Genomic DNA, 25,777 nt, shown 5'->3' on the forward strand with positions numbered 1-25,777 from the left:
CTCCCGCAGGAGCCCTATTTCTCCACCGCCACAGTGGTGCTGTCTCCTATGCTCCCGCAGTTTTCCACTGCTCCCGCATGAGCCCTGCTCTTACAATTTCCCCACTGCCGCAACAGTGATGTCTCCCCTGCTCCCGCAGGAGCCCTGTTTCTCCACCGCCGCAGCGGTGCTGTTTTCTCTGCTCCCGCAGGAGCCCTGCTTTTCACAATTTCCAACTGTCACAGCAGTGATGTTTTCTACGATCCCGCAGGAGCCCAGTTACCTCCCACTTTACATTCAGCAATTTCTGGGGGGACCCACACAGTTCCTGGCTGCTGTCTGATGCTAGTTTGCGATCTTTTGGGGGATTGTTCTGGGTTCGGGCCTAAGGCTGAGCTCGGAACCCTCTCCCTGCCAGGAAGCTCTCCGGGCTCAGTCCATTAACGAGCTCGGAGCCCTCTCCTCGGACAGCACGCCAAATACGCATATTAATAACTGTGTTCTGAATTATTTGTAAGTGTGAACTTGTGAATCCATGTCCGTGCGTCTTTGCGTTCATGCACGCACAACCGCATTCAAAAGTAGAGGTGACGCCACGCGATTGAGTTTCTAAATTATAATGTTAATCTTATTTTGACTCGATCACTATTGGCTTCTGTGGACATCATGTTTTGTGCAAAGCAGGGAAAGGGAAGAAGAAAGGAGAGATGATGAGTTTAAGGGAGGTAAGAGAAATTACATCCTCACCCTGTCAGGTCTCAAACATTAGAGAAAATCAACAGATGTATGTGTTATACTGTTCTGTATTTTCAGATATGAAATTAATATTTAGCTTACTAATGTTTAACTCTAGGATACTACATAAACAGTTAGTAATAACTATGACTGAGATTAGTTTAGTATAGTATAGTTTCTTTAAATATTGTAAAAATATTATTGTAAAAATAAGTTATTAATCATTGCTATCATTGTATAATGTTGAAAATATGCATGTACGTGAAATAGAAAACGAAACGAAAAATTTTGTGCTGGGAAAAGTAATTTTAAAGTTGATGCAGTAAAGGACCATGAGAGTGCCCGAAGTCATCAGAGAGCCTAACGTTAATTAAAACTGCAAAGACAGGTCATATTGAAGAGAGCCTTGCTGGAAGAAGCCTCAATTTATGTGTGTTTTTCATACCAACAATGTTAATAAAATTATCAAGTGCATTCAGTGGCACTCATAATTTCTCTTTTTCACCGGAAAAAATTTGGCTAGTGGAAATGCTGATTGGCTGGTAACTTTAGACATATATATATATATAAGTAAAACTAAATTTGCCATTCACAACATTCTTCAAATGTATTTCAACCTGATGTGGCCCTTGAGTCAAAAATAGTTGCCTACCCCTAGTACAACAGGTACAACCTGGGCACAGCACCCTAAAACGTGATCCACCATTAGGCTGGAGTAGCCTACTGTCAATCTGATGCCTATATGCCCTTGGATTGAAGGGCTATCAGTTGATAACCTGATTATTAATTACATGTAAAATTATCATGTTCAGTGCTCAACACCACCACTAGATCAAAGCATTCAAAGGTCAATTAAAAAATTGTCCCAGTAAAAAACACACAAAATTCTTTTTCCCTTGTAAAACTTTAATAGACATTAAAAAAAAAAATTTTCACTAACTGCTTTGTTGAATTTAATGCATTTAAGATTTAACAAAACCGATTAATCTGCAGGTCGATTTTGCCAATTTATCTGAAAAAGTGATCTTCCGCAGATTATTCGCTTTACCTATAATAAGATTAATCGGCCTACCTCTAATCAAAACACATGTTCTACAAAAAAAGTTGCAAAAAGTACAGAAAAATTATATCTTTAAATCTGCTGAATTTGAAAAGCCTTTCACATGAATGGTGCTTTGGTATTTTAACAATGCCGTACTTCAAAATGATAACTGCAAAAACCATTACGTCATGCCTGGTGTCACATTGCACTGAATGCTGCGTGGAAAACGCAACCCTATTCTCAACTGGCTGCGGTGCCAACGTATATTTGAACATGATTTCCGCATGTCGACATTTAAAATGCTGTCTTTGCACGTACAAAATATGCAAAATGTGACCCGCCCCTAAATCAGTTAATCATTTAACAGAAACTAAACATTTGCTTAGCAAATAATTGATAAAATATTTGTAGGTATGTAACCCTTACAATAAATTTGCAGGTCTTGTGCATGTTAGCTGTTTTGAAATAACAAACACAATATAGCATACTCATACCATTTTCAATATATCATTGGAGTAAAACACTACAACATTTGAATATCTATTGATTATTAAGGGGACAGTGAATAATGTTGGTGCAGTATCAAAGTATGTCTGATCTGGCATATGTGTGTGGATCACAATAAAAAATGAAAAGTAAAATAGTCCATTTTCTGACAATCAAGCTTTAATTTATCAGTTTTTAATGTTTTTTACACACTACATCTGTGAATATACAGTTGATCAATTTATTTTATATGTTTACAATGAAGTTACATTGATCAATAAAGCAGAATTATTATTAAGCTGTAAAATATTCCATAAAATAGCATTTATTGATTTAAAAGATTTGCTGACCCATTAGTCAAAGCATCAGTAAAAGTACATTTTATTAACCTGTATTTTCTGAGAAAGTCAAACCCAAAGCCTCTGTGCTTTTAATACTCCACTAGACTAGATGAGATATACTGAAACAAATCAAACAACAAAAACAAGCATGCTTAATACTACCAGCTGAAATCTGGGTGCTAGATCTAAGCATTAATATGTTATAAAGAATTTTTTTAGCTTAATTGTTTATTCTCTTTTATTCTCTTTGATCTTTTTTACGGCGAGATTGACACCAAACCCCAATCCAGCAGCGGCTCCCCCTGCTACTAAAATTCCACCAACAGCCACAGCCTCAGTAACACCCAGAACAATCCCTCCTGCTACAGCTGCACCTGTTCCCACTACTGATCCAACTCCTAATGCGACATCTACTGCCTGATTAAGCGTCTCTCCTCTTTTAACCTTTCTCTGTGCTTCTTTAAATGTTTCATTTGAGTAATGTCCTCCTCCATTCTCCTCTATCATTTTATCAATCATCTTCAGAAGATCCTCTACCTGAGACCGATCAGCTATGTTTTTATTGTTAAATGCATGATATCTGCCTCCACATCTGTCAGTAAGTGTTTTTAGATGTGTGCTTTTTCCTACATAACTTTGCAAACTTTTATTTTCCAGCTGTTCTGCATGAGTAAAAAGAACAATTATGTATTTTACAGCATCTTCACCAAAGTTTTTCTGGATCAGTTTCACTGTAGTCACATCCTCTGCTGTGAATCTCTCACTCAGACTGATCACCAATAGAAACACATGAGGACCAGGAATACTCAATTCAACACATTTCTCTAAGTGTCTCTTCATGCCTTGATCAGCAGTTTCTGAAATGCCACAAAATCCTGGCATGTCAATGACAGACATTTTTCTTCCTTCGTGTACCACAGAATGTCTGCTGCACTCTGTTGTAACTTCATTGGGTGAGAGCTCTGAATTAAACACTTCTTCTCCCAGGATTGTGTTTCCTGTTGCACTCTTGCCTGTCCCTGTCTTACCCACCAGAATAATCCTCAGATCAGAATCTGTAAATCAATCAGATTTTAGATAGGTGGTTAGGTTAAGTAATTTTACTCTATAGGTCTTTGTATATCTGTCAAGAATGGGGGTGGATGAACCCAAGTGCAGACAGCTCTCAACTCAAAAGACTTTTATTAATAAACAAAAACTCCCTCGAGGGGGTAAACAAGACAAGAATTAAATGAAATACAAGACTCCTGACAGTGTCACACAAACACATACAATGATTCCGCATAGACAAGAGACACAATGTCATTTAATTTGGGAAACTAATTAGGGGACAATAACAAAGAGGTGAGCAAACTAATCATTCATAATTAACAAGGAAACGAGGGGGCAGTGTCAAGACTTAAGACAGGAGAGCATGCGGTACACAAAACATAAACACAGACCACATGACTCTCCACACAGACACAGAACACGGATACGGGGGTGTCAGGATCCCGGCACCAGAAACAAGACAAAATACACTTAATAACATTCGGGACCCTGACAATATCCAGATTGCAAGCAACCATTGAATTAAGCATAAAAAAGTTGATGCCTTAATGGTAATGGCATTGAATCAACAACACTTTTGCACTCGAAATTGATGCTGAATTTTTTTTTTATCAAAAATCAACAGTAAAGGCTCTGAATGTTATAATGTGATGATCCTTTGATGTTTGCTTTCTCAGAAAATAAAACACAACAACTACAACCACACAGCCTAAAACCAACTATAAATAACGGTTTGCATTGAATCAGCATCACTTTTCCATCCAAAATTCATGTTAACATATTCTTAGAGGATTAACTAAATGTACTTGAGTTTCAAATGACTGAACAAATTTAAACACAAAGACATCAAGAATCAGAATATAAATCTCAACAATGTTGACAATCAATTCATGTTATAATGCATGTTGTTGGGTACATAATGCAAAACTCACCCAAGACTTCCAACTTGCATGCGTATTTACAAAGTTATAAACTGAGCAGATTTATTATTTAAACTGTCATTCACACAGTTAATACTTAATCATTTTAAAACCCCCCATGTAGCCCCATGCATTTCTCTGGCCAAAAATATGTTTAAATATATGCTAAATACATTTCGTAGAAAGTAAAGCTTAATTAAATATATTTTTTAATTTGAAAGTATATTTGGTATTAACCTTCATATATTAACATAAACATAAAAATTTATTTTAAGGGCAACAAATACATTTAAAATTTTAAAACCATACGACAGATCTGTTATATAGGACTTGATGTTGATATCCCTTAATGCATACTTTAGGCACCAATGAGACTGTCTGGGATGGTCAATTGAGTGACCCTCTGCCACACTACTCCTTAGCCCTTCCATCTACTGAGGTTGCTCCTTTTGCGTAACTCAGGGCATAAACCCTTGAAATGACCTAACCTCAATCTCTAACGCCACAATCTCACCACAACCCAACCATACATGCCAACCCGTTTGACTAAGACCAGAAGCCCCACTGTCGTCGTAATGCAGGTTCAGTGGCAAACGGTTCTCTATGGCATACAATTAACCGCAATACACAAAACCACAAAAAAAACGTCAAAATGTCACCGCAACCCAACCATGTGCGCCAACCTGTTTGACTAAGGCCAGATGCCCCACTGTCGTTGTTAATGCAGGTTCAGTGGCAAACTATCTGCCGCAATTACCCAGCAACACCGGTCAATTGTTGATATCCCTTAATACTTACCTGAGGCATTGTTGAGACTCCGTGGGAAGGTCAATTAAGGGATGGCACCCTTTGGGTTGTCAAGTGGGCGCCCTCCTTCCTGTGTGTTTTGCTGATAGGCCCACGACACCTCCAGAGTGTTCAGCAGTGAATCCCAGCGTCCCAGGTTCATTCCATAGGTGCCACCAACTCACTTGAAGACCCAGGAGGAGTCTTTTCTCTTCACCCACAGCCAGTGGCTTTCCTTTTCTGCAGCCGTGGAGAGGTCTTTGACTGCCTGCTGGTGGGCCTTCCCTCACACTCATCTCCCTGAGTAGCCTGGATGTTGAGGTGGCTACGAACCCTCTGCAACCTACTTCCACTGGGTGTACCTTCACATTCCAGCCTTGTGGTTGCGCATCGGTTGCAAGTTCACCATAACACAGCCTTTTCCGTTTATAGGCCTCCTCCACTGCACCCTCCCAGGGCACGGTGAGCTCAGTGAGGTAGACGAGCTTGAGCGAGGCTGACCACAAAAAAAGTTCTGGTCGCAGGATGGTGGCTGCAATTTCAGGTGGGAAGCAGAGTTTCTTGTTCAAGTCTGCCAACAGCTTCCAGTCCCAAACTCTGCACAGCTGACCAGAGTCTGATCTTATGATGATGAGGTTGGCTGGACCCTTACCCTCCTAAACAAATGGTGTTGGTTGCCACTGGGATGATGGGGGATGAAGGGCATTCACACTTGTCTGTCGACTTTCCAACACTGCAGCAAGACACTTCAGCACTGAGCATAGAGGACACGTGGGGTCCTCAGCTTACCATTGGCTTAGGTTTGCGGGAGAAGGTAATTATAATAATTCGTTACATTTATATAGCCCTTTTCTCAGTGCTCAAAGCGCTTTACATATGAATGGGGGAATCTCCTCAACCACCACCAATGTGCAGCATCCACCTGGATGATGCGATGGCAGCCATATTGCGCCAGAACGCCCACCACACACCAGCTTATTAGTGGTGAGGAGACAGAGGGATATAGACAATTAGTATGAGGGATGATTAGTAGGCCAATGGGCAAGTTTGGCCAGGATTTCGGGGCACACCCCTACTCTTTTTTTCGAAGGACATCCTGGGATTTTTAACAACCACAGAAAGTCAGGACCTCGGTTTAATGTCACATCTGAAGGACGGTGCTTACAGTATAGTGTCCCCTTCACTATACGGGGGTGTTAGGACCCACACAGACCACTGGTCTCACTAACACCTCTACAGGTAGGACATCGTAGGCAACCCTGATGGTAAAGCTTGGCCTGAATGCCTCCATCTCCCACAGCTCTTTCCAGGAGATCTTCCTCTTCTCCACTCCTTCCCATGCCATCCACTGCACTTGCTTTGCCTGTGCCACAGCTTGGGGGCATCTTCTTCCTTCCTCCTCCCGATGTACCTCCTGGACCACCTGCATCTCTGAGATGGAGAGGTCTTGCTCCACAATGGTGTCTCTCCAGCTTTTACACCTTTGAGAGCGGGACTTCATAGAGGGTTAGTGGCCACAGCAGACATGGAAGTAGTCCATACTTCAGCTTGCCTGGAAGCAGGGTTCTGTCGACAGGGGCGGAGTGGGACCAAAAAATCTACAGGGAATTTTAGGAGACCACCAGCTCTTCGTTGTTAAAAAAAATGGTTCCCTGTAAATAAGCAAATGCTGAAATCTAAAATTACAATAAAATGACTACACAACAACATAAAAAACAAAGGGTAATAATTAGTATTTTTTTCAACAACAGTTTTTAAGTCAACAACAGTTAACATTTAATAACAGTAAATAACAGCTTAATTTGGTTGCAAAGCAGTTGCTTATAACATTATTAAGCCTTTTTGGAGAGAGAGATGTTTAATGTGACAAAATGTTAGTCATCGGGTGGTAATGAAAATATAAGGTGTTCTGTCCTTCAGGCATTTAATTTTTATGCTTTTAATTTGATATACTTTCAGTTCCATGCAGACTCTTATTTTGACGTTTGTTGACTGAGTAAAAACAGGAAGTACTAGGAATCCATTTTAGAAATGCATTGGAAAAATGTTCAGAGGCCCTGTCCCAATATACGCACTTCTGCCCTTGTGCCCCTCATATGCGCGCTCTCGCTAACGGGTGCAAGACCGTAGGGTGTCCCGATTATCTAATGGTGCTCTCCAGGGGTGATCATAAGTGCACTTAATGCACCCTTTTCGCAAGTGTGCATCAGACCGCACTTTGCTATGGGCTATTTCCCAGAATCCTTGTAGTGTCCTGACATTTCCAACAGCTAACCAATGAGGGAGCGAAACGGTTGCTATGGTCGGACGCCGGCAAAACTCAGAGGGAAAACATTTAAAATGTTTACTTCACAAAGATAAGTTTAATAAGAAATGTCATACTCCTGAAATAATAGAGGCTTACTTCAGTTATTGTGTCACAAAACACATAAGTATTAGCTAACATTTTACTTTATAGTACATTTATTGTGAAATACTAACAGCTGGAAAACGCTCTGAGCGGGAGTCAAACCAGCAATCGATCCGCCATGTGAGTCGAACGCTCCGAAAGCCCGGGCAAACTTCACCACTCTCCGCGTGCATCTCTGTCATCTCTACCACTTCGAGGAAGACCTTAGGGCTTAGTGTGAATATTGGGACAGGGCAAGACAGTCATTTCATCAGACAAAAATCATCCTGCCTGTTGATTCCTCGGCAGAAGCATCGCTTGTATATATATCATCTTTGTTCTGACAAAGTTAACTTTTAAGCATTTGATTTTGTGCTGTAAAAGTAATCTTCATGAAAGCTAAGTGGCTTAGCTAATCATAGTATTTTGCTGTTTGTTTTCTAGTTTCACTCTCTCATTTCTCATCACTCACCTCATATATATGGTTCCCCTTCGAGGGAACTCGAGCTGCGTCGCCGAAGCTACGCTATGGGAACGCCCTCTGCGTGATTGCGTCTGAAGCACGTATGTCAAATCAGTCCAATGGTCAAGTGACACGTCATAGGCGGGTGACGTGGGAACCAGGAAGCTATAAAAAGAGCACCCGGCAAGCCAACTTCAGCTCTTTGTGCCTCAGCAAGCGAGTGTGTGTTATTATCATGTCTAAGTCCAAACAAAGTTTTAAGGAGTGTGCTTCCCCGTGTCCTCGTTTCATTACGAGCGAGGACTCGCATCGTCTCTGTGTTATGTGCCTCGGGGCACAACACGCACGATCATCTCTTGAGAGGGGTGGTTGTGCACATTGTGAAAGGATGCCGCTCCGTACGTTGCGCTCGCAGCTCGCACTCTTCGAGGAGGGTGGTGAGCCGCGTGTTTCCCACGGTTCTGGCCCCGCTGCTGCCAAGGCAGAGCGGAAGCTGCGAACGTGGGGATCACAACTAGATCTCGCGGACGAGCTTGAGACGGGTCTTCCCCTTTCTCAGCCTTCACCCGCGGGATCTAGTGCCCCGTCTCTGGATTCGGAAGCACGTGCTGCGGTTTCTTCCGCCCAGGGCGGGAGCCCAGATTTGCATTTATCGTCGTCCGAGGAAGTCTATATTATGTCTGTGGACGTGGTGGACGCTGAGGAGCCTTCTCATTCGTCCCCCGCGTTCGATGATTTGATGGAGGTTGTCACTAATGCCGTGGCTCGCTTAAAATTAGACTGGCCGGCGGAGACACAGAGCGCGCGTCCTCAGAGTTTGTTAGATGATCGGTTTTTAAAACAGAAACCTCAACCTTCGCGGCGCAACATGCCTTTCTTTCCTGATCTCCACAGCGAGCTGTCGAGATCATGGAAAGCTCCGTATTCAGCCCGTGTTCATACCCCTCACGCCATCATGTATTCCAACATTGTGGGGATGGGTGAGCACGGATATTTAACAATGCCCCGGGTGGAGCAGACGCATGCGAGCTATCTCTCCCCCGCTGCGGCGTCATCATTAAAATCGCCTTCGCTTCCCACGAAACCGGTTAGGTTAACCTCATCTTTAGAGGGTAAAGCTTATAAGTCTGCAGGGCAGGCTGGGGCTTCACTGCATACCCTAGCTGTCTTACAGGTGTACCAAGCAGAACTGCTTAAAGATTTAGATACCGAGGCGGGGGGTATGTCTGATGTATTTAAAGAGCTTCGTCGAGTCACTGATGTGTAACTCAGGGCGATTAAAGAAACTGCGAAAGCCGTGGGTAGATCGATGGGAGCTCTCGTAGCCACGGAACGCCATTTATGGCTTAATCTGTCCGAGCTTAAAACCTCAGATAGGGCTTTTCTCTTAGACGCGCCCGTTGCACCCTCCGGTCTCTTCGGCGATGCCGTTAATACTGTCGTCGAGAGATTTGCGGAGGCTCGTAAGCAGTCGGCGGCGTTCGAACGCTATCTCCCCCGCCGTGCTATTGATTATAGGGCTACTGGGCGGGAGCAGCCATCGACATCATATAGAGCATCGCAAAAGCATAGTGTTGCCACTCGTGGTCCCCCTCAAAAAAACTGGGGTTCGGGCGGTCGCACTCAGACATCATCCAAGCAGAAAACAGACCTTAGGGCTGTTATTATGGCGAGGAAGGCGTCGGCTAAAAAGAAGTCCTGAGGGACGTAGTGTCATATTTCCGAGGGCAGCCCCCAATCGGGGAGAGCCGGCAGTCACCTCACAACACGGTGCCCGTCTCTCCTCAATGCCCTCGGGATGCCAGTGTGTTAACCCCGCCGCAGTGTGTGTTTCGGGGTACAGCGGCTTCATATTCTTGTGTGCCTCGTGCGCGGGGCACGCAACACCTCTCTCCGAGGAGGGAGGCATTAATATCACCCAGGTTGAACCCTGCCAGTTTGGTTCAGGGCACCGGGAAAAGTTTAAGCAGTACACAAAAAGCCAGTCTCGAGAGGCTGGTCCCCCTTATAGAAAATTTGGCAGCGTGGAAACTCCTGCCAAACGTGTCTCAGTGGGTTCTGCAAATAATAGAAAATTCAGTTTTGCAACCAGCCACCCCAATTCAACGGCGTGTTATCTACCATAGTGGGTGCTGGGCAGACTCTAACAATGGAACAAGAAGTAGAAACTCTCTTGTGCAAGGAAGCCTTAGAATGTGTTCCTCCTCACAACAGGGAGTCAGGGTTTTACAGCCGCTATTTCATAGTTTCAAAGAAAGACGGGGGGTTACGTCCGATTTTATATCTACGTCATCTGAACCGGTCTGTTGCAAAACTAAAGTTCAAGATGTTAACTATAAAGCAGATCGTCACACAAATCAGATCCGAGGACTGGTTTGTGATGATAGATCTAAAAGACGCGTATTTTCACATATCTATCCTCCCGCAACACAGGAGATTCCTGAGGTTCGCCTTCGGGGGCGTGGCTTACCAATATCGGGTTCTCCCTTTCGGTCTATCTCTGTGCATGGATGCAGCGCTGGCTCCATTACGACTCCGGGGCATCCGTGTCTTAAACTACATAGACGATTGGCTAATTTTAGCCCAATCAGAGAGTATGGCAGCGCAGCATCGAGATGCTGTGCTGACCCACATGAGAGAACTGGGGTTAAGGCTAAATGCAAAGAAAAGCATGCTCTCTCCAGTACAGAGGACAGCTTTTCTTGGCGTTATATGGGATTCAACAACAATGCAGGCACATCTGTCCCCTGCTCGTGTGGAATCCATTCCTTTGGCTGTAGGCAGAGTGGAGTTAGGCCAGTCACACACTGTAAAACAATTTCAGAGGTTGTTGGGGCTCATGGCAGCAGCGTCCAATGTGATACCCCTCGGGCTGCTTCACATGAGACCGCTACAGTGGTGGCTCAAAACCAAAGGGTTTTCCCCGAGGGGCAACCCGTTCCGTCTGATCAAGGTCACACGCAGATGTCTTCGTGCCTTAGATCTTTGGAAGAGACCATGGTTTCTCTCCCAAGGACTGATGTTGGGGGCTCAGTACCGTCAAGTTACGCTGACAACGGATGCTTCCCTCACAGGCTGGGGAGCAACTACGGGGAGCCATCTGGCTCATGGATTATGGGGGGCCAGACAGCTCAGCTGGCACATAAATTGCCTAGAGATGATGACAGTGTTCTACGCCCTGAGATGTTTCATCCCTCACCTGCGGGGCCATCACGTGTTTGTCCGGACAGACAACACGTCGGTAGTCGCGTACATCAACCACCAGGGGGGTTTGCGTTCACGCCCTTTGTACAAATTGGCACGGCATATCCTTCTGTGGACACAGGGGAAGTTACTGTCCCTCAGAGCAGTGTACATTCCCGGGTGTCTGAATCAGGGAGCAGACGTCCTGTCGAGACAGGGGCTGAGGCCTGGGGAGTGGAGGCTCCACCCTCATGTGGTGGAGTCCATCTGGACGAGATTTTACCAGGCGGAAGTGGATCTGTTTGCGTCCAGAGAGACGACACACTGTCCGCTATGGTTTTCTCTCACACATCCAGCACCGCTGGGACTGGATGCCATGGTTCAGCCATGGCCGAGGCTACGGCTGTACGCTTTTCCCCCGATCGCTTTGCTCCCGGGAGTTCTGGAAAGGGTTCGTCGCAACAACGTCCGCTTGTTGTTGGTTGCCCCACTCTGGCCGAACCGAATATGGTTCTCTGACCTGGTGTCCCTCCTCGACGGCTCACCTTGGGAAATACCCGTCAGGAGGGATCTCCTCTCTCTGGCGGGTGGCTCGATTCTTCACCCCCGCCCAGAGTTATGGAAACTGTGGGTCTGGCCTCTGAGGGGGCCAGACTGATAGAATCTGGTCTCTCAGCTGAGGCTGCTGAGACCATTCTTCACTCCAGAGCTCCCTCCACGAGGAAGCTTTATGCCTTTAAATGGAGAGTTTTTACTTCCTGGTGCAGCAAACACCTGCATGACCCTGTGAACTGCCCAATTGGTACAGTCTTGGAGTTTCTGCAGGAAAAGTTCACCGCAGGGTTATCTCCTTCTACACTGAAGGTGTATGTGGCGGCCATCTCAGCTTACCATGTTCCTTTGGTCGGGCAATCCCTTGGGAGAGACCCGCTGGTGGTTCGCTTCCTTCGTGGCACTCGGAGGCTGAGACCTGTAGTCCGACCCAGGGTCCCAGCTTGGGACCTGGCCGTTGTGCTGGAAGGTCTGTCCATGGCTCCGTTTGAGCCCATTGAGACCGTTCCAGTCAAGTTTGTGGCACTTAAGACAGTACTTCTGTTGGCAGTCACTTCTCTGAGGAGAGTGGGTGACCTTCAGGCCCTGTCCGTTTCCCCTACGTGCCTTGAATTTGCCCCGGGGATGGTTAAGGCTTTCTTGTACCCAAGGCCCAGCTATGTGCCTAAGGTACCGACTAATGTGCCACGACCTGTCGTACTTCAGGCCCTCTGTCCTCCCCCATTTAGGGATAGGAATCAGGAAAAGCTTAACTTGGTGTGTCCAGTGCGAGCACTGGATGCCTACGTTCACAGATCTTTTTTGTGGAGGAGGTCTGAGCAACTGTTTGTGTGCTTTGGCTCGCCCAAGAAAGGCCTGCCGGCGACCAAATAGACACTCAGTAAGTGGATAGTTGAGGCTATCTCTCTGGCTTATGAGACCACTGGACGGCCTTCATCTGTCGCCGTCAGGGCTCATTCTACTCGGGGTATGGCAGCCTCCAAGGCCTTGTGGCTAGGGGCTTCAATGCAGGATGTCTGTGATGCGGCAGGCTGGTCCTCTCCGCTCACATTCATTCGGTTTTACGAGTTAGATGTTGGTGCTACTCCTGGAGCCCAGGTGCTCATGTCTTACGCTGTGCGCGTTTTTACACACAGACAGGCATTTGGTAGTATGGTGTTTTGGTACATCGTTCCCATAGCGTAGCTTCGGCGACGCAGCTCGAGTTCCCTCGAAGGGGAACGTCTCGGGTTACGAATGTAACCATTGTTCCCCGAGAAGGGAACGAGACGCTGCGTCTCCCTGCCATACTCCCTGCATCCCTGTCTCGCCTTGCTTCGGCACAATCTAGCTGAAGTTGGCTTGCCGGGTGCTCTTTTTATAGCTTCCTGGTTCCCACGTCACCCGCCTATGACGTGTCACTTGACCATTGGACTGATTTGACATACGTGCTTCAGACGCAATCACGCAGAGGGCGTTCCCATAGCGTAGCTTTGGCGACGCAGCGTCTCGTTCCCTTCTCTGGGAACAATGGTTACATTCGTAACCCTAGACGATTCAGTACAATGTGAAGAAAATAAATCTGCATACAAAGAATTTCGGATTTCTTCATGTTCATGAATAGAGAGAGTTTAGCTCACTGTTAAGTTGGAGTTGTTACACCCCAGTGAGAACAGTACAGGAGGCCTAGACTATATGTTCTAAGCAGGTGTTGTCAGTGAACAGGCTGTAAAACTGTTTGCTAAGTTACAGGCACTCATGAAAAACTGATGCTAATTTTCTGGGAAACATTCTCTAACAGCAGTCAAGTTGTCATTGTTTGTGTCAAACAAGTTGTGGATTTGTTGTAACATTAAAACAGGAGATCAGAGTTACTCTGTGCTCAAAGTGATGCCCTCAGAGACAGGGTCGGACTGGGAACAAAATTCGGCCCTGGCAATTTTCTTGTGGAACGGCCCACAACTGGACCGACGACACCCCCTTCCCCCCACTAAAATCGCCCCACTAACACAATGCTTTGATTTATTGAACATTTATATGAATTTCACAGTAGGCTATAGTTAAAATTCAACCACCGCAAACTCTCTTTGCCATGAACACAGCTGACACTGTTTTGTCAAAGCACCACAAAAACACTTTACAATTTTTGCACTGATATATAAAGCAATACTTGTGTAGATAACCCCTTTTATATTGAATACAATAATATGTAAAGTATATTAATGATAGAAAGTGCAGGTCTATAGATTATAAAAGTGACCTGTGTTATAAAGTTTATGTAGCTTTCTTCACTTTCTATTAGATAGAGCAGAAGCAGTAAAAGTTCCTCTCTTTCTATTCCTCCCTTGCAGATTAAAAGAGCTTAATCCACTCATTATGTCAGATTCAAAATTTTACTTGCTGTCACTGTGACGGGTGACTTAACTTTACAGCTTTGCGTTTTTATATCTTGAGTCAGCTTATAATGACTGTTTGCCCATCTGAGCTATAACTGCTCGTTTAGTGCAATGGGCTTGATATTAACTTTGCTTATTTGCTACCATCTCCATCTCTTATATCTAAAATGTTTGTTCAGAAAGCAAAGATGGTTCATTAATAATATTTATAAAAATACGAAAAAGAAAGTGCATTGTGACTTTCAAAACAAGAAACAGAGAGCATGCAAACACATACCGAACTCGTTGGAAGAGACACATGCTCGCACGCAAATGTCATTGTCACGGAAAATCAAAAAAAAGTTATGCTAGATATACTTGGGTGGTTGTTAATATACCTGGCCGACTTTTTCTCGCGGATCTTCTCCGCTCCCCCTTTCTTCTTTTTGGAGCCTCTGTTGTCCATAATGATTATTCTTAAGTGCAAGGCTAAATGATGCGCTATCATCACTGTATATTTCCCCATGAACCTCGCGGCTGCTTGGACAAATCCACTTGAGGGGTGGAGCAGGGGGGCGCGATCGTAACACACACTGAACCTGTGTCATGAAGAGGCCGAAAATATTTACCTGTCACCCACCCCCCAAGCTAAATGCAACTGCATTTATTCATGACGTGCCGAAAATAAATAACTTTAACATTTTGGCATTAAAAAAAAAATTAATCTCGGGGGCCATCGGCCCTCATGTCGACCGCCCACCGGGCATTTGCCCGGTTGTACAGATTATCAGTCCGAGCCTGCTCAGAGATCCATTCCATGTGAGTGAACTAGGATATGGTTTTTTAGGTGAACGTGATTTCACCATGTAGGATGTGATCCTGGATCAACACCATTGTTGGTCCTGGATAAACATTTTCATTAACCAATCAGATTGCAGAATTAGGATTAGTGTATATGTTAGGTTTAGCCGTTTAGGTTTAGGATTGGATTAGGGGCTTTAAAGAAATACTCCTCACACTATTATTTCACACTAATCTGAGGGTTTAAAAATGGTTAGGGTTTGAGTTAAGGGTAGGTTGGGGTATGTTTGATTAAAACATCTTACTTGGTGAAATCACGGCGACCGGTTTTTTATTGGTTGTTGCATGAAATCTTATCCAGATACAACAGTGCTATTTTCTGATTGGCTATTGTTTAGCCTCTTTATTTTTTTTGGATTGGCTGATAAGTGGCATGCTTGACTAGAACTCCAGGGGAGACGGGCTTGATAGAGAGAGCGGTTCAGCCAGATACATTTTGGGCGCTGCAGCATATTAAATATATGATAAATAGTTTTTATATAAATAGTTTTTATATAAATAGTGCTATTATCAAAAACACGACCCACCAGAAAAAGTGGTGACTCTCCCGATTGCCACTCCACCACTGTCTGTCGATGTTCTCCAGGCCACTGGCTACCTCTTTCCTAAGCTTTTTTTTTTGCTCTCTGTCTTTAAGGGAAGCATCATACCAATGACCTAGGCCCTTCACTGGCTTCTCTGAGACAGTTGGGATGGGTTCCTCACCAATGTGGAAGCAGAGGTCTGACAGCTTCTCCTTGATGATGGAGATACTTTTAGACTTGCTCGGCTTGATCTTTATGCAAGCCTGCTCAATATTTTCCTGGAGCTCACTTAGTAGCCGAACAGTGCAAACCTTGGTCGTGGTGAGAGTTGTGAGGTCATCCATGTAGGCTCTGACTAGCGGCAGCCTCAGCCCAGGTCTTATTCGCTGTCTGCCAACTGTCCATCTAGAGCAGGGGTCCCCAACCTTTTTTTCACCACGGACCGGTTTCAGCTTTAAAAAAAATTCGCGGACCGGGGGGTGGCGGGGGATGGGGTGTGAAATTGTGTGTGTTGGGGGGGGGGTTGGGGTCATTGAGTTGCTGTTCAAACGTGCTGAAAATCCTACTTTTCGAAATGTACATTTTAAACGGAAGTAAAGATAACAACCATGCATTAGGAAAATTAATAATTGCTTTATTTAGGCTATAGTATATTTTCTATAGACGTGTAAAACCATATTTTGGCGGATTGTTTTTTACTTTCATTGTTTTTACTAGTTTGCCTGCCCATTTAGTCTTAATAATTAATGGAACCTAAACGAACTTGGCTTGCTGTTCTCGAAGGCAGCTCGAATCTTGGTCGGGCTCGAGACCCAATTCCAAGTAACAGAAGAGAAGAAAAATGCAGTGAAGGAGGAGAGATGCCAGAAGAATTGCGGCTGGGCGCAGAGGCACGGAGACTCACGTTTACCATGATTAATGATGATTGACAAGTTTAGGTTCCTTTCAAACATACGTTTAAAGTGTAGCTGTTAAAATATTATTAGTTTATTTTGATCATGGTGCTACGATCGATGGATAATTCTGAAGTTGTTTTAAAGAAGAATAAAATAATTACTTTTCAGTCATTTGCGCTGTCACACACTTGAACGTCTCCGCATATGTGTCACGGCTAGGGGCTGGCTGTAAATGGCTAAAGCCACGCCCCTTCTCAACTTCCACCTCGAGGAGGTCCCCAAAGCCAACCCAATGACCAGACAACACGAGAGCAGGTAAGTATTTAAAACAAACTTTATTTAAATATTTAAAATAACTTGGGGAATGGGGAAGGGGTAAATTAAAACTAAGCGTCCTCTCTGCCTTCCAGGCAGACCACAGCACAGGAAGGTGGCAAGAAAGGGAAGAGGGCAACGGGGGTTCCAGGGGCTGGTGACCAAAGATATAGGGGGGGGGGGAAGACGGGAGACACAGCTCCTGCCAAACTCCGCTATCCGTGGCGCCCCCCTCTTCTTTCCTGGAGGCAAAGACAAAATAGTGTGATTTAGGGGTTTAACTCTCTCTTCGCCCGTTGTACCTGTATCACGCTAGTCGGATGCTTCACTGCTCACTCTCCTTTCTTCCTCTTTCCACAGGCAGCGACTGGGAACACAAAGACACGTTTAATCTGGACTTGGGTCGTCCTCACCTGCCTGCTGCTTACAGCTCTCGGTAAGTGTGGTTTTCCACAGTTCACTCTCCTGACGTTCACTCCTGTTCTCTCTTCCTCCACAGGCAGCTTGGACACAACAACACGGTTAGTTCCACTTGGATGCTTCTCACCTCTCTGCTGTTTACAGCTCTGGGTATGTATGACTGTCCGCAGTTCGTTCTCCTGACGTTCACTCTCGTTCTCTCTTTCTCCACAGGCAGCTTGGACACAACAACACGGTTAGTTCAACTTGGATGCTTCTCACCTCTCGGCTGTTTACAACTCTGGGTAAGTACAGCTTTTCCTCAGCTCGCTGTACGGCGTTCTGATCGACACGCACGGGGCGGGCTTACGACGGCTGGCCTGCACAGAAGGGCAAACGGGCGATGATTCCCCCAGAAGGCGCCGGGGACCAACCCTCTCGGCGAGTTCGCTGGTCAGCAGGGGGCGAACTGTCACACCGTCTCACCGGGCCGAGCGCTGCCCTATCCTCAATGCCCGTAGGGCAATCGAATACCGGACAGGGGCGCCCTTTTGTAGAGACCACGGGGCGGCGGAACTCCTTCGCCTCTCACTCTGCCACAAGGGAGAACACACAGGTAAGGTAGCAATACACAGGCCCGTAGTTTTACTCACACACACACTGCCAGCTTTCAAGTCTTCACCGCCACACTCCGAAAACAGTCGACACACAGACGGGGCGGCTTCCAGAGGCCCACACCGTCACTTCATACTCAAACCGCACACAGCGTATAATAGATGATGTTACTCACGACTGTCAGCCTCTCCGTCTCTTCCTCGGTAAAAGGGATGATGCGGGGTACGTCTGACAAGACACACAGCACTTGCACAGCAACCCACAGCAAATACACAGCACCACTTCAACGTGAAAGGTTTTCAAATTACATGGACTCACCCACCACACTACAGGTGTACACAAGAGACGCCCGACGTCCTCCACTTCGCTGAGGTCGGATGGGGGCGATGACAATACGGCCGGGATGTTTAGCTCTGCTGCTGTGGCTGCTGAGTCCAACTATTCCTGCAGCTCACCTACCGCGCTAGATCAGGGGTAGGGCCGCCCTCCTCTTCCTGGAGGTGTTCGATAAATGCACAGGTTAGTGGTTACACTTCGTTTACATCCAGAAGCTAATACTCACAGCGGTCCTCTTGGTTAACGTTTTGCCAAACTGTTTCGTTTCCTTCTTCCTTGGTTTCTCTAAATGTGTCACGTATACCGATGTTTCCTCTACCCACAGGGTTTTCTCTTACTCCAACATCCACTGCGAAACACTAAGCACCAACGTTCACAAAGCACCCTCCGGTGCAGTGCTCCTTTAAATATCACAGCTCCGTCCTTTTCGCCTCTCTTGACTGCCGCACTCTTTCCTCTTGCTATAAGCACTCCGTGGATCAACAGCGCCCTCCGGCTCCTCCAAGGACGGAGCGTGTGATTTCTCTGCCCTAGGCAGCAAATGGAGCTCGTGCCCAACACAACTCTCCCCGTTTGTGCTTTCCTTAGATCTTTTATGGGTCTTGTCTCTCTTCTCTCCTCCAATCACGAGTTGCCAGCTTAATCTATAACACCTGTGGCTCGTCTGCCCGTGATCTGTGTTGCCAGGGAGACCAGGAAGTAAAATGTGCGGTTAAAAATCGGGCACGGGCGGAAAACATCTTCAGGCGGAACCTTTTTCCGCCACTTTCGGTTCCGCCCCATCGAAGTCACCCGGTGACATATGTACATCATTGCGACGTACATTTGCAAATGATTCATAAAGTCATACCTCCGCAATTCTTTGATCGATTGTGTTTTAGAAGTACTGTATGCTCAAACTCTAATGACAGCAATGTGATCGCTGATGCACTGGTAGAGAGAGAGAGAGAGGCGGAGAAAAAGAGAGAGAGCACGGCTCCTGTTCAAAAGTGGAAATGATCGATGTTATTTGTAGTCGGCTCTTAAAGGACAAAATACCCGATTAAGCTATTACGTGGCTATTATACAAATTTTTTTCGGGACGTTCTTGCGACCCGGTGGCAACTTGTCCACGACCCAGTACTGGGTCGCGACCCGGTGGTTGGGGACCTCTGCAACACATGAGTTATAAAAATAAATATTTAGACAATTTTGACGATTGTAACACATATTTTTTATTAAATGCAACTGCTCAAACCCACTGCTTGTGACTCTTTAAATAACAATGTTAGCTAAATATTTAGCATTTTGTTTGTTTTAATAACTTGGCCAAAAACGAAGTGCCATCTTTTGAACATGTGTTGATTCATCGCACAGAATACAACGGAGAAATTATTTTATAGAATCATTAAGATACGTAGGTATTAACACATTGTCAGTAAATAGCTGGTTTGCCAACCATAAGACTCCAAAAGAAGAAGTGTCACCTTACTATAAGCTTGAAGGGATTTATAGCTCTTATAAACTCCTGCAAAGTGTAAATAAAGTCCTGCAAAAACAAGGTAATTGACCAGATATGTAAGCGGAGGTCCGTAATCCAGTCTTGGGCTGCTAAATCATATGGATCTATGTTGTTTGTTTGTCCAAATAAAGTTTTTTGGCAGTAGCGATTAGTTTCTCCCGATAGGGTCCCTTCTCTTTTTCTTTCAACTTCTCGATTTCTTCCGTTCTTCAATTTTACCTAGTTTTAGCTTATAACATGCCCACAATTAAATGGCATAGCGGTCGGCGGTGCCTCTAAACATGGCGCCCACGTCCCATAATGCAACACTGCGGTGACGTACATTAACATTCACACAAACAAGACACTATTTCCTGTTACCGAGCTATTAACAAACTGGATACCAATTGCCTTTTAAAACCTTTTAGTGTCAGTATTGTGAATTTATTTAAGTTAATTCCACAATAATATTTTTTCTCAATAGAAAAATGTAACTGCAAACACTGCTCAAAATATGTAATAGTGATGTAATATTTTATTTGTAGTGCACATGTGAAATAACAAATAGGTCTGACCAGTTGGATCTTCATTTGGAATCGATTGGACTGTAAGAAGACAAATATTTATTTGAACTAAATGTATTTGTTTGTATTTTATACATCATACGGTATACTGTAGATTATAAATGTACTTACGTCTAGAATACATTTTCTTTCTTTTATTACTGTGATGATTTAGCGGTGATGATGAGTTGACTACTCCAATTTAGTCACTTATCTTTAATCACACAAGGTCTCTTTATTAAGACTTCCTCAAGCTTCTGCTTCAAGTGAAACCAAGATTTGCTTAAACATGTGTGAGAAGAACCATGTGACCATAGGTAACACAAGCATTTTTTTTTTTTTTTAGAAGAAAGAGGTTCTTATATCTTATAAACAACACACTGAATATTTTCAATATTAAACATAATGTACAATGAAGCTTTACAAACAGTTCCCATACAGTTCAGTCATTAACATCAATCCGCACCTTTGACATTAAACATTTTAACATGTGGATACCATCATATAAATATGTTTACAAAATGAGATTAATTTGATTCTGCTTGTGACTGAGCAGTAAAGTAATGTTGTTTTGTGATTCTGTAAAATCATTAAAATAATCTATAAAATAGTTTTACTCACATCTAAACGTTTGGTAATTGCAAAGTCTTTTCTTATGTGGTAAAGTGTGGTTTATTGCAAAAATACATTGAGCAAATTTTCAACTCTGTTTGTAATCTTTCTTTCTTCCTCTTAGCTCTCTTTGACCTTTAATGTACCAGTAAAACAAAACTAAATAAACCATTTTCCACTACATGTATACATCTGTTTTGGAGAAAAAAGAATAAAATAAGCCTGCACAAAATATGTTGCACTTAAATGATTAGCAGATTGACAAAACAAATCAAAAAGTAGCCTAGTGAGTTTCTGTTCTTTTTGTGACGTGCTCCAAAACGAATGCAGCAGAAAGCTTTTTAAAATGTTTTTTTTTTAAAGAAATACAACGTCTTCCTCTTATTGTGAGAGTACACAAATAAAAGTACACCATTTACATTTTCGTATGTTACTTTGACCTGTATGACCATAATTTAGGGTAATTTAAGGTGCAAGCTCATCACGCATATGCTGTTCACCCACACAGCAAAACCACCAGTGTTAATTTAACTCTATGAGAGTTGATTTCAACACTATACCAGTGTTTATATAATTCTCACTGCCCAGAGTTAAAATAACACTCCAACTAGTGTTAAAGATTTTACTCCACCTTGGTGTTGATCATTTTACTCTGATAGTGTTAAAGAATTAACTCCAAACACTGCCTTTAAAACACCCATTAGAGTTAATTACACTTAAGTAGAGTCAATATTAAAACACTGATAGAGAGTTACTTGAACACTGAAAATAGTACTTCATCATACATCTTTGATTATTAATGACAACAAGAATTAAATTAAGCAAAGTTATTGACCACAAATTTATTTAACAAATTTATTTGACATTATTAAATATTTATAAAAAAATAAAGTTTCACTTGTGAACTTTTTCAAAATTTTCAGAGAGTGGTTATGTATACAGTCCTTTCAATTTTGCCAAGGAGTTTAAACAAAACTGGAAAAGTGTTTTAAAATCCATGTCTGACACACATCTAGGGCAAATCACAGCAAATCTTTCACTAAACATTCTGTAAAACAATACATCACAAAAGTAATCACAATTTTCTTCAGCACATATTAATTAGAAATTTGGGCAAGGATAAAATGCATGCTGAAACCATAAATGAGATACTAGTTACAGCTAGTTAAAAAAAGTTTGCTCTCAGCTCTCAATCTCTAGTTTTCCCAACATGTAAACTGTTGTTTGATTAAATTAGTTAAAGTAAAGGAGTCCATCATCATACATTACATTAAAAACAAAGTCAAATGCTAATAAAAGGGAGCCTTCCGACTGATGGGGTGAGATTCTTATCAAAAGCCACGTCAAAGTTCTCAAATCTGGCCGCAGATCCTGCTAACCGCAGTAAGGTACGGTTGTCATCCTACTCGTTGCTGAAGATGTTCTTCAAGGCTGGTACAAGACTATAAAAGATAAAGAACAACAGTTATTATATTAGACCTATACATCTGCATAACATTGAGAAAATCATTAGAAGTACAGAGCCACAGAGACAGATTTAGAAAGCAGGCTCTCCTACTTACCTTATGATACACCACAAGCCTGCTCACTGCAAATCTGATGCACTGATTCCGTTGAGGTGATGGTGGAAGGAGATGGAGCAGTAAAGGCAGTGTTGCCATGTCACTATCACAGTCTATGCTCTCACTGGTTCCTTGTAGGAGTCTTCCTTAAACAACATAAACAGACATGTCACAATACTGTACAATTAGGGCTGTGCAAAAATATCGATACAGCTAACTATCGTGATAGTTGGCTGTATCGAAAGTGTATCGATATTTCGATCGCTACTATTGATATTTTAAAACCAATCAAATTCTTCTGTGTGCGTCAAACGACCTCCTCTGCCGCTGCTGTAGTTGTCACTGTCCAGTTGTCTGCCATATACGGCCAATGTCTCAGAAGTTAGAGGGAGTGAGAAAATGGCAGAAAATTTAAAAGAGCTGCAGGTGTTCAGTTCTATTTTTTTTTACATTTTTGATAAAAAAAGAAAAAGTATTGCAATGTATCACAACATGCAACGCATTGTATCGTGATACGTATCGTATCGGTAGGCCCTTGCCAATACCCAGCTCTATGTACAATACATAATAGAGGTTGACCGATTTTTGGCATATTTTTAAAATTAGGCCGAATAATAGACAGGCGCATCTGCGGGCACCTAAGCGTTGTTGTAGAACTCGTGACGCTGCATCTTGCTGCAAGCAGATAGCTCCCGTGTGTGTGCAGCCGTGCCTTGTTCACAAACAACTTTAGTAAACGATGGCGGGACAAGACATCACTGTCAGCACAATCAGTCACTTATAGCGCCTCAGAAATGATAATGAAAATGTGTTTAGAAAGATTTGCCCTAAATAACAGTCTCAACTAAAAAACATAGACATTTACTATGTTAAATTTATGATGAATAAATAATTTATCAGGTCTACCATATAAAGATTTTATCCTACAAAGCAATAAAAGCCATGGAAAAAAACTGATCAAAGATGACAGCAGAGTGTCAGGTAATATCTGTGTCTGATAAATGCACGGTGCAGAGGAGGTTGTAAAACTCTTCAGAAAGACCAGTCATAATTTTTTTAAATACTTTGACTTAAATAGTGACATTTTTACATTTAAAATATCTGCTAATGATGAGAACATTTTGATTATTATGTACATGTAGAAAATCAGCCAAACATATCGGCCATCGGCTGCCCTGATTTCTAAACATCGGCCAGAGAAAAAGCCATATCGGTCGACCTCTAATACATAAGATGACAGACACATTTCAATTTGACAAATGAATAAAGATTTTGAAAGTCATCATTTATGAAAGCATGTATTTTGACAAATTAAATTAAAATAATGAAGTGCATTTACCAATATGTGCAACAAAAATGTTGACTAGGACTTCCACTATTCTGCTTAATGGCACAAATGACCATCTTCCAAAACACAACAAATGTTTGCTTGTTACTTCTTCACACACATTTAATTATGCATAGTGAAAATACTATGTGTATTCTTTTACCTCGGTCATGGAGTCATCTGTTGTCTTAGATTTCTTGGAACGACTTTGGTCAAGTTCAGATGGTAAATGACAGTGGCAGAAGCTGCTTGTTGCATCTGGTGACAAAAATTCATGACAAACACACAAAAACTGAAAAATAAACCTAAATTAGTTTTATAAAACAAAGATAATCATCACACTGTACCTTCATTTTGTCCTCTAACTGTAAGCAGCACATCTTGTAGAATGTCTTCCTCGATTTCAGTGTCATCAACAATGCATACATTAGTCCACAGTCAGTTTAGCTTACCACCTATGACAAAACACAAATTGCATTTTATATATATGTAAGGAAGCAACAAATAAATGAACAGTGAAAAAAATCACCTTCACTAATGAGCAAAAATAAATCAATCCTGCAGTTTGATACATTTCCTGGAGCCCTGATAACCAACTTCAGCAGCATGTTCCAAACCTGAAATAGTGATTGAATAAAAAACTTTGTATTATCAAACAAAATGTACTATAACATTAAATATGAAAATGTTTTTCATAAAGTTATCGCATCTTATTATAAAGTAATTTAACAAAAATATATGCAATAAAAAAACTGTGGCTTAGGTGAGTGACTTGGTTAACAAAAACTATTCAGGACAGGTTTTAGTACATTGATGATGAGTGTTCTTTTAATGTATTCCCATAAATGCACCTTTAAAGACCTTAACGCGCTTACGTGCGATTTCTTAATTTTCTACCTTCTGTAAAGTTGTGCATTCAAATCGCGCGTGGTCATGCGTCGTCATACGTAGATCAGACGCGCGTGAACAGCTTTGAACGCGGTTCAACCAATCAAATCTAATTCCAGCTATCCGACACTATTAGGGCGAATTCCAATCGTTAGTCACCGTCCCTATGCCCTACTCCCTTCAAAGTGCAGACATACTCGTGTGTGAACTCTGAAAGAAGCAGCACACATTTAAAATGCTACATTTTAAGACAAGTTACATTAGGCGAAAAAACGAGCAAATCATTTTCTCTCACGAAGTGAATGACGCAGCCATTTACCACACCGCGTGTAACAAGCAGAAATAACTGACATTCACAATTTAATTACATTTAAACAGCGAAAATAACCCCCAAAGTCTAATTTATTAACAGTCTAAAATGAAGATATTGTGACAAATGTACAATTAAGGAGTTAGTGATAAAGGTTGAATATCACAAACACCTGCATTGCATCATGTTTCTTTGCCCACATTGCTTGACTCACACCATAATCTGAAACCACGACCCTGAACGTAAGAGAACTGCACTAACTTAACTGGTTAAATGTACCCGCAAATACAAAATTAGCTATTTTTGCGTTGTTTTGCAAATACGTCGAGCACATACAGAATTATAGATTTTATTAACGTTAATTATGTAATGTTAGACAAATTGTAGTGTAAGTTACCTCAAAACAAAATTAAGAAAGCACATTTAATAACGTTAGTCTCTTAATAATAATAATTGGTTAACATTACATATTTGTCCAAAATCACTCAAAAATTGAACTCATTGCATTATTTAAACAAAACTGCACCGTCATGAGGTAACGTTAAACCGATTAAACAACGTCAGCCAATTACAAATTGAAATTCAGTTCAGTTCAATTTTAAAGATTTCCTTGTGGTCACCCACCAAAATATTCACGATTTAACAAACCTACACGGATTATTTGCAGTTTATTATACATTTATCACCATCATATTTAACTTATTTGGCTTACCTCAGTAACGTGAGTCCAGGTCGGTCGATGCTGAGTAACTGACTTTCCCGCTTCAGAAAGAAGGGGCGTGGCGTGAATCTTAACTCCCCGCAAACGG

General features: G+C 42.8%; 1 protein-coding gene and 1 long non-coding RNA gene across 3 annotated transcripts; both read right to left on the reverse strand.

Moving 5' to 3' along the window:
- Positions 1-2,560: 2,560 nt before the first annotated feature.
- On the reverse strand, positions 2,561-20,528 carry LOC141353291 (GTPase IMAP family member 9-like). Its single transcript, XM_073859763.1, has 3 exons — positions 20,402-20,528; positions 20,282-20,311; positions 2,561-3,638 (listed from the first exon to the last, which is right to left on the reverse strand). The coding sequence occupies exons 1-3, from the start codon at positions 20,412-20,414 to the stop codon at positions 2,812-2,814; spliced, it is 870 nt and encodes a 289-aa protein (XP_073715864.1). The 5' UTR covers positions 20,415-20,528; the 3' UTR covers positions 2,561-2,811.
- Positions 20,529-21,708: 1,180 nt separating this feature from the next.
- LOC129417579 (uncharacterized) lies at positions 21,709-25,777 on the reverse strand. 2 transcript variants are annotated; one of them, XR_012365640.1, is made up of 6 exons: positions 25,681-25,777; positions 24,300-24,387; positions 24,118-24,225; positions 23,934-24,028; positions 22,444-22,589; positions 21,709-22,323 (listed from the first exon to the last, which is right to left on the reverse strand). It is a non-coding gene; the product is annotated as an uncharacterized lncRNA (long non-coding RNA). The 2 variants fall into 2 exon arrangements; XR_012365639.1 differs by having other exon boundaries at positions 22,444-22,585; positions 25,681-25,775.

The sequence above is a fragment of the Misgurnus anguillicaudatus genome, chromosome 3 (assembly GCF_027580225.2).
Source record: "Misgurnus anguillicaudatus chromosome 3, ASM2758022v2, whole genome shotgun sequence".
Taxonomy (NCBI): Eukaryota; Metazoa; Chordata; class Actinopteri; order Cypriniformes; family Cobitidae; genus Misgurnus; species Misgurnus anguillicaudatus.

Excerpts from the sequence above, each read along its gene's own strand:
- LOC141353291 (XM_073859763.1), bottom strand. Across the intron at positions 3,639-20,281 it reads TCCAAATGAAGATCCAACTG|ATTCTGATCTGAGGATTATT; the intron begins GTCAGACCTATT and ends ATTGATTTACAG.